The following is a 9198-nucleotide window of genomic DNA, read 5'->3' as shown; positions in this document are numbered from 1 at the left end:
CTAGTGTTAGAGCTGCCCATGTAGGATCAGTAGTGCTGACCAAAAGCACCCACCTTGACTATCCAAACGTGTTCAAAACATGCTGACAGGTTAATTTGTACTTCTGGGCATTATTGTTGGTCTCCCCACAGCCAGCATGGACTCCTTACATATGCGTGTTGTCTGCATGCTCACAGACGTGCGAGTGTGTGCTCCCACCTGATTTGGATCAGCTGTGCTGCGCTGGGCGATGGGCCTGTGTGCAGGCTTGACGCGGCTGGTCACAGCGTGCCGCTGTGCGGTGCAGCGGGACGATGCACGGCTGGTGTGGCGAACAGGGAGATGCTCATGCTGAGCTAAAGGATTCCAGCCCTCAAACCAGCACCACGCTCCTTAAAGCTGGTGCTCGCTGATGGTAAGTGCAAGGAGTAAGTGAGCGATGGTGAATTCCCAGCCGAGACAACTGTGGGAATCTCTGGACCAGAATGGGTGTAGTTCGGTGCCTCACTTGCTGGTTCCCCCGTGACAGTCTCAATATTCTAGCCCTGGACTTAAGTAGTGTGGACACATGCAGCTCTCCCTCATCTTGAATCACCCAGATGGTGTGTCATTCAAGGATCAGGCATGTTTCTGCTCTACATCTACACACTGGAGGAAGAAAGGAGGGCGCTACTGCCACTGAGCTTCCCACTGCCATTTTTCATGGATGCTGAATGAAAAAAGAAGTTAGGAAGCAAGTTGTTGTCTGTTGCTCCTGCAATGGACACAATTTATCCTAAAGACAGACTGACACCTCCTGCCCCAATCTTTGTATTTCTGCTGAATGATGCTTCTACAAGGAAAGGTTGTTCCTACTGAAATTTTCTTTCCAGCTGGATTGTATTGAGGTATAAAGTACAACACAAAGGCACTTCTCAACATGCTGTGAAACAGTCACTTTATTTTTATCTATGAAATTTATTTTATTTATTTACGAAAGAAATGTAAAAACCATGTTTCATTTGTAGAAGGGACAACATGAGCTATAAACTGAGGGCAAGACTGGCCAACTGGTTGAGGAGTGCTCAGCTTGTAAAATGTGAGTGAAGAGTCCTTCAGTATTCATATTATCCTGAGTATTGTTTCAGTTCAAGGACCAGACAACATGAAACACTTCATTACTTTTACATAGTATATTGTTCACCTGTAGGGTTTTTTTGTTTACCTGAGGTTTCTGTTATTTGGGCTGTAAAGAACTGAGCTTTTTATACCATTTGCTTATGTACTTTCGATGTGTTCAGTTCAAAATCACAGAGTACTTACTCCTTATTACTGCATTTAACAATACTGTGAATGAGGAGGGAAATGCTTTCTTACACTCCAAGTGCTGTGTAAGTACAGGGTTTATTTCACCTGTTTCCACATTTCATCTTGTTTGATCATCCCTGTGAATCTTCTACATAGCACATTCAAAATCTGACTCACTCAGATGTCAACAAAGTGCTGGGAAAATTCCTGTTATCAAATGGTAAGGCGGCAGATGACCATAAAAAGCCAAAATGTTTCCACTAAAAGCAGTAGCCTCAATCTCCCTTATACTTTGGGAGCAGAGGCTTATGCATTTAGAAACACATGGCATCAGCTCTGAGAAGGTTCACTGTAATTTTCTAAAATTAAGTACAAAGGAAAAACTTAATTCCACTGTTTCTTTTAACATTAAATTCTGTGTGTGGGCAAATGGGATTAGTTACCTTAATCAGCATTGAACTATAATTTCCAAAACCCTGAAAAGGTGGAGGGAAGGAAATAATATCGAGGGACACTTTCATGGATCTTTGTTTCAAAATACAGACATTACATGCTAAGCATGGTCATAATACAAATTGTGGCTCTGCCACTGCCTGACTAAATGAGTTCCAAAGTCCTAATCTCTCTCTCTCTCTCCCTCAACATCCTCATCTACAAAACTGTAATAATATTTCCTTACTTCAGAGAAATGCGGTAAAGATTATTTAGTAAAATGTTTGCTCAGGGTTCAGAAAATACTAAGCATTACGTATTATAAATTATGTGCTAATTTCTCTTAAGCTGCAGTAAAGCCTGAGTGAAGTGCTTTGTACGATATCCCCACTGTGCGCTTCTGTAGTTAATTTTGGATAAGATTATTTACATAAGGGCATTGTATTGTAGAAGAATCACTCATAGCTTAGCATCTTCTTTTTGAACTATTACTTGTTAGCTCTGCTAAACATGACACTGATTATTAAGAAATCCAACTGCAGGTCAAGTAGTAGTCCCTATACTTAGAAAAACATATAGACTATCTCTAAGAATTATTTATTGCTGCTTTTTGCTTTCCAAACTTTGGTTGAGAAAACTTGTGCAGAACTCTCCCTGCAGTTAAGGACCATGCTAGAAACTGGTGACAGAAACCGACTGAGGAAATTATTATTTCCTACAGTTCTAGCTCAGCAAACACTGAGCAAGGGACCATGTCACTCCTCATTAAGACAGAATGTGCTCCATTGCCAAAAGCACATGGATAAATGCTGTCTTGGAAAAGGACTATAAATAGACATGATTTGTCAGCATCCCTTAGACACGTTATTTGGATTCACATAACACCTCAACCAAACCACACAGAGTTCTGTGTCTGTTAGCTAGTGGTGACTGACCTCATGCCACTGACCTCATGCCACTCACCACTCTAATGGTCCACCCCTCTTTATTAAGCGGTTATTTTACAATATATGCAAAAGCATCTAAAAAGCAACGCCCTCCTTCCCAAGCCCTCATGAGATGTGGCTGATTAGGAGTCATCCCCAGTTTTCATTCAGTGATCTTGTGTAAATGCTTTTCTGCATGCTGTCCAGAAAGCGCACATGCTGCCTTGTGAGAGATTTCTGATTTCATAGATGTTGAATATCCCATCACTTCTAGCTTGCAGCATGAAGCTCTTCCTTGGCCAAAGCAGCTAGTCCTCAGGTGCTTTGTGAAGAAGTCTGGGCATCATATTTCCTAAAACTGTGGTTACGAAAAGATTCCCTGCAATGAAATGGATCCATAAATAAAGCTGGCAAATGAAAAAGAATCCAAGAAATACCTGCCTTGTGAAAAGGAGCAGCTGACAAATCATCAGCTGAAACATGTTATGTGTTGGCAGGTCAGAGGCATATTCCTTCTTCTGCTCCCACCCCACACTGGACACAGTGGCTTTGTGCGGAAGCGTATATTCGTAAGTAAAGGACGTAAGTTAAGACTCTTCTGTCTCAGTCATGGGACTAAGCTGGATTAGGTTGTCTGGGACTGAAAGGATCACTCTTACTTCATGCTGACTAAGACCACGTGGTGCTTTGTGTTCAAAACAAACACATACCTGTTCTATCTCCTTCCTGGCTTCACATGTTGAAGAAATGGCAAGATGTTTCCAATATCTTTTCATTAGGGCGAGGGGGAAGTCTTCTTTAACAATGCATTAAAATGACATAAATCCCCCACCCCAGGAATGAGAAGCAGCTTGAGAAACACAGTTAATACTACATTCAGCTCCAGCGGAAGTCATCAGACTTCTTTAATCAAGTATGAAGTTGGCAGCGTATATTATAGCCTGGTTTTAGGTGCCAGTAAAACTGCTTTTCTTCCTCGCACAAATGGCATCTTTTTGTATAGGTACGACAGATAACCCTGCCCTAACTGTACCTTGTGCTATGGACTTTCACTACAGGTTTGTACAGCTCTGGGATCTTCCTCTCAATCATGGGCCTAAGGTTCTCCTTCAGCTTCCCATAGTTCTTTCTGAGCTCTTGCTGATATTCCCGCTGGTCAGCAGTAATAAGGCGCTTGTTTTTTTCCACTGCTTCACCACACCTAGGCAAAAGGAAAGAAAAAAAGGCATGACATGTACCACCTATTTCTGTTAAACTCATTAACTTTGTGTTAGGTAATCTGAATGGCCAAGCATCCACCTGCTCTGGGCTAGGCATTCCTCTGATAACTTGTGAAGTCCAAAATGATAATGAACTAATAAGAAACCTCTGTCTTTTCCAAGTACACAAATTCAGGTGATATTTTTAAGACAGTAGAAATGCATGAGCTAATAAAAAAGCAAATTTAATGACTGCAGAATACTGAGCTACCTGCCTACTTACCGTAAACAGATGCAGTGACAACAGCAGAGAGTAGAGGCTGTATGTTCTGCATAAGGCTCATTTTTATTTAACTCGAATTTATCCCTCAGCAATTACACTTTGTTTGGACTAAGGACATGAATATCTTGTTAAGTGAGTATGCTTGTTAAGATTTTTTTAGTGTCTACCACTACCAATGTGTCTGCTGACAGATAGGGTCAAATGTTTTCTTATGAAAACCTTCCTACATAAAAATGCCATTTTATTAAAAATAAAATCAAGGCAATAGTCTGAAATGCTTGATTTCTGTGAAATGTCAAAAGATCAAACAAATGGAAGACCTTAATTTGTACATACTTAGTTTGAAGTGTTAAAATTTGCTCCCATTTGGGATGCAAAGCTTACCAAAGCATTGATCATGAAGCGGAGAAAACAAGTCTGGACCAAGTGTCTAAAGCGTGAGATGCCAGGGTTCACGATGCTAACTTGCATAGTTAATTACACAGTAATATTAGCGTTGCATTATTGCGATTATTTGCTTTATTGATGCAATTCAGCATTTCAAGTTTGTTTTACTGACCTCATTATAAACTCTTTGAAGCACAACCTCAGCTTGTTGTGATGTCGATAAAGTTTGGGGTCTGCTGGAATTTCAGCCAGGAACACTTGCGCTACCTCTAGCGGTCCCTTATAGGAATAACATAGGAAAACGTCAAACACACCTGCTTAGACTGAAAACAGACCACATGTTTGATTACGCTGTTTGTTATTTCATGGGCGGAATTATGAAAGAAAACTATGCATAGACACCACAACAGGATGGTTCTTTGCTTTCTTTTCCCCCCCAATTTTTCCTTCGGCAAGCAGAGTTTTTGCCCATCATATTTCATCCCCTCCTGTTTTTATTTTTCCTCCAGCCCCACAAAAAAGGGAACAGACGAATTCTCCTCAGCAGAGAAGAGATGGGATAGCTCTACTGCCAAACCTGGTTACACGAGAGAAACACAGCTTTCACGTGTGGCATTCCAAAACCCCAAGGGAGTTAAATAAGCCCAGCGCAGCAAAGGACCACTCTTTCCAAAGCCTACAACAATGTGTTACTTCAGACTAGAGGCTTTCATTGACGAAGAGTATTTAGGCTTTCAGCAAAGAAACCAAGCTCTGTGAAATTGTGGATAATGCCAAGTTTTCTCTCAGTTATGTCTGCATTCTTTCATTTTAATTTTTTTAACTGCCTTTTTTTGTTAGCAGGCATATTTATGTTATAATTATTGCATCTCAACTTTCCTTTGGGGCACTCAGGTCTTGACTTCATGTATTTTCTGTGAAACTCTGAGTTTGTGGTGGTCTCACAGCAGAATTGTTATTATTAATCCCATTCCCCAAGGATACACCTGGAGTGAACAAAATGGCTGAGACGGCTAGTGTGCTAGAAATGGAAAATCCTTGGATGCATTCACAAGGCTTCTTGAGTTTCTGCACCTACAACCAAGACAGTGCTTCCACAAGCACTTTCACCAAAAGCACACCTAATGAACAGTATACAATGACTAAATATCAAGGGATGAAGTTTAAATGCACATTGTGACTAAATGTGCCTGACTAGATGTACTCTACTTCCAGTGCAAGAGATGAGAGCGACTGAAAAAGAAAGTACAATGAGAGAAGTATGCAGAAACTCTTCATCTGGCTTATTTGGATCCCTTACCTGATTTACAGTGGCTCCAACTGAGCCCTGCAAAACCATCTGGAGCATTTTGGCATCTGGTGGTTCTTGGTTGGTGGCTGCAGTTAGTTCCTGTGTTTTTTTCCGCATATCTTCAATTGCAACTTCAATTGGGGTTAAAATAAACTAATTGAAAGGGAAGAAAAGATGCCTCATTACCTGAATCATGCATGCAGTTGACATGTTCTAAATCTGGCAATACCACTGTCATTCTCTCATGCAGTAGTTGTGAAACCCAGGAAGACTGTTCAATCTAAATGTCATCTTGGTAGATGCTGCATCTGATCCAAAGCTCTTTGACATCGTATCTTTTGCAAGAATAGGATGTGGATCTGACTCCTTGTTTGCATAAATTCATTATTATTCTAAGTTACTGACTTCATATCTGAAATGGTTTTGCACTTTCTACCTTCATAAAGCTTCCCTGTCTCTAAACCAGCTCTGAGCCTACTTTAGTTCTTTGACTGTGCTTTATCAACTAGAAGTACAGCCATAAACAGAGCTCCACACATCCTCCTACACAGCATTACAACCAGGAGGTCAAAAGAAGAATATACACTCACTATCCTCTCTTCTCCATAGTAAATACCCATCTTGCATTTGTCTACCCATTCTATGCCATTCCTATTTATGAGAGTAATATGTCTGAGAAATTCAGCCTTCTTTTTTTCTGCCAAGCATGGAATCTGAAAATCTTCCCACCCAGAGACTCCTTCAGCACCTGAGAAATTAGATCTATTCTCAAAACCCAATTACCTCTTCTTTTTGGATTACATTAATTCTAGTTTTGATGTAGGGGAAAGCATGCATTGTGGTTAGGATGGTGTTCCTCTTGTATTGCTCGCTAAGCTCTCCTCTGGGGCGCCCATCCATGGTGAAAGGCGTAGTGTACATGAAGCGACAGAGGTTGAAGTTCTTCTCAAAATAGGTTACCCTGTCTTTCATCTCATACTCATCAAAATACGGCTCCACAAAAGTAATTTGTATGTATGCCTGAGAAAAGAGGGAAGAACCATTAGAGTACAACCCAAGAAGTGTAAAAGGCCTATGTGAAATATTCCATTGTTCACATTGGCTAAGCATGGTCTGGAAGAGCACAGAGCTACAAATCCTTCAGGGCTCCTTCTCTTCTTCAGAGATGACAAAACTTGCATCTGGGGATGGCATAGCTTAACCCTGGGGATCAGAGCCAGAGCAGGGACCAGAGATCAGAACTTCTAATTTCCACACTCTGTGACAAGCTACCAAACTAAGCCTTTCACAGAAGCTTTAAGGATATCCCTGGGCACAGAGATACAGCCAAGGGGGGGTTTTTTTTTTTGGTGCCTTAATGTTCAAGCATAAAAGTTTCAAGGGGATCCCCCTCTTCCTTTCTCTTCTGTGAAAAAGCACTCGACACTCTCAGTAGTACTTGCTCTACCTTATTGGGATCCAGCTTTCTTTTGTCTACAGGAGCAGAGTCCTTAATCACTTCCACAGCATCCTCCCCAAAACACTGGCCATAAAATCCCTGGAAAGGAAATAGAATTATCACGCAGTGTTTTTAGTCCTTAATACAATGAAAATGATCTGTATGCCTCTAGGAGAAAGAAGTAACCATGACAATTTCTGGGCTCTGTCTAGTCAGTATACTGCTTCACGAACCACTACTGGCCAGGGTAAGGCATCTTCCGACAAAGATCAGTGTGAGTTGCTCACAGAAAAGCAAAACTCGAGGTAAAGCGATCAGAAGGGAACATTGCAGTTCCATGAAAAAGCTGAAAAGATACCAAAGCAAGTATCTGGCATGGTCAAATCAAATCATCAATATATTACAGGCCTGTCCATAAGAGACATGGCCTCAAAAGAATGGATCACTTTCATCATTATGCTGTAAAAAGAGCTACAATGGAAAGGATATACACAAATGAAATCACCTGTGGTACAAATCAGTTTGTTACTGATTTTTATGTAGCAATAATACTATTAGAACTGTGTGAGTTCATTAGAAAGTATAAAATAACATTGGAGATCATATTACCTCTAATCTGTGAGAAATCTCAGGAAGTTTGGTAATTGCAGGCTCCTTATAAACAAATTCCTGTTCATCCAAGTCCCCAAATTTGGATCCATAGAAACCAACACGGAAGTAAGTTCCAAACATACGCTTTTGACCCTAATTGGTAAAAAGAAAGAGGAAATTTATAATTACTTATTTTTTTATATCAATGTTGTAGTATTTGGATGCCTTTTTTCCCAGCTGATGTATAAGAAAACCCACTAATCCTACATTTCCCCTATTTCAGAGCCAGTTCTATGTATCATCAGTGCTGATGGATTAGAAGCACATATTCATGAAGGAAAGCATACAAATTAAGGGACATTTGACTGAAATCTAACTTAAAATTTAGGCTAATCATGAATTGACTTTTGCAAAACAAAATAACATTTTTTAATTCCACTGGATACACATTAACAAAATTAAAATTTTGCAACGAAAATTACTAAGAATTTGAAACTGACTCAGAAATAAGATTCTTCTGGAGAAGGAGAAGGAAAGGGGTAGTATGAGTGCTGAGAACTTAGCAAGGCTTTTGTATTTTTTCTGTTTTATAACTGAAAACACTAGTTAATTGACAATAACATTATTTTTCTTAAGTAGATGTGGCCAGGTGAAATCATGCACCTTCTTCTTCTAAGTTTGACCTGTTCAGCTATTTTTCTGTAACTCTAACCCACTTTTATATTCATCTCTGCTTTTTCCTGCAGAGAGGATAGAGCCTCTTTTCACTGTAGACTGCCCTTTGTAGGTAGGCCAAAGCAGATGGAAGCTTTTGTTAGAAAAAGGAAATTGATATATTTCACATGAGCAGTTTTATTATCACTAGTCTTAAACAAACAGTGCAACCCAGCAATGTGTCTTGCTAGCAGTGCCTTGCCTCACGAGTACCTTATTAATAATGCTGTCAAAGGCCTTCTGTAGCTTGCTGTGTGTCAAGGTAAGCTTCCTGAAGTCTCGATGTGCTTCCAGTATGGGGATGACAATTTTGTACACCTCGTTCACAGTTTCATACAATCCCCCCTTGGAAGGAAAAGAAAGAAAAAGGAAAAAAAATAGAAGAAAAGAAATGGGTCCTCATGCACTCTGAAAAGGTATCAGATCTCCATTAATGGCCTAGCTGAAAAGGGGATTGATGGGACTTGTCTTTTAATCTGCTGTGTTGCTTGTTTTAGCTTTCTAAAACCTGGTAATTATAAATGGGTAGTTCTGAGCCGCAAACAACAAACTGGATTTAATTTCAATCTCTGATCTGTTGGGGTCTCAAGCCCAAATTTCTGCGTAAAGCACATGGTTTCTACTTAGGGGCTAGAAGAGTTAGAAACGCAGGTGAGCTGAAGAGATGGATT

The 9198-nt window shown here is 40.2% G+C and overlaps 1 protein-coding gene across 5 annotated transcripts in view; it reads right to left on the bottom strand.

Moving 5' to 3' along the window:
- Nucleotides 1–1059: 1059 nt before the first annotated feature.
- The window catches only part of DOCK8 (dedicator of cytokinesis 8), a 102313-nt gene continuing 94174 nt past the window's right edge, over nucleotides 1060–9198 (bottom strand). For all 5 annotated transcript variants that reach the window (XM_082337052.1, XM_082337053.1, XM_082337051.1 and 2 more), the window contains 8 exons: nucleotides 8741–8872; nucleotides 7832–7966; nucleotides 7232–7321; nucleotides 6568–6804; nucleotides 5794–5937; nucleotides 4666–4772; nucleotides 3658–3825; nucleotides 1060–3003 (listed from right to left, as the gene is read on the bottom strand). In XM_082337052.1, coding sequence (XP_082193178.1) covers nucleotides 2940–3003; nucleotides 3658–3825; nucleotides 4666–4772; nucleotides 5794–5937; nucleotides 6568–6804; nucleotides 7232–7321; nucleotides 7832–7966; nucleotides 8741–8872 — 1077 coding nt within the window. In that variant the 3' untranslated portion in view covers nucleotides 1060–2939. The remainder of the gene's footprint in view (nucleotides 3004–3657; nucleotides 3826–4665; nucleotides 4773–5793; nucleotides 5938–6567; nucleotides 6805–7231; nucleotides 7322–7831; nucleotides 7967–8740; nucleotides 8873–9198) is intronic.

The sequence above is a fragment of the Platalea leucorodia genome, assembly GCF_965183815.1.
Source record: "Platalea leucorodia genome assembly, chromosome: Z".
Taxonomy (NCBI): domain Eukaryota; kingdom Metazoa; phylum Chordata; class Aves; order Pelecaniformes; family Threskiornithidae; genus Platalea; species Platalea leucorodia.
The sequence above is the reverse complement of the archived record's forward strand: the minus strand, read 5'-3'. Positions and strand labels throughout refer to the sequence as shown.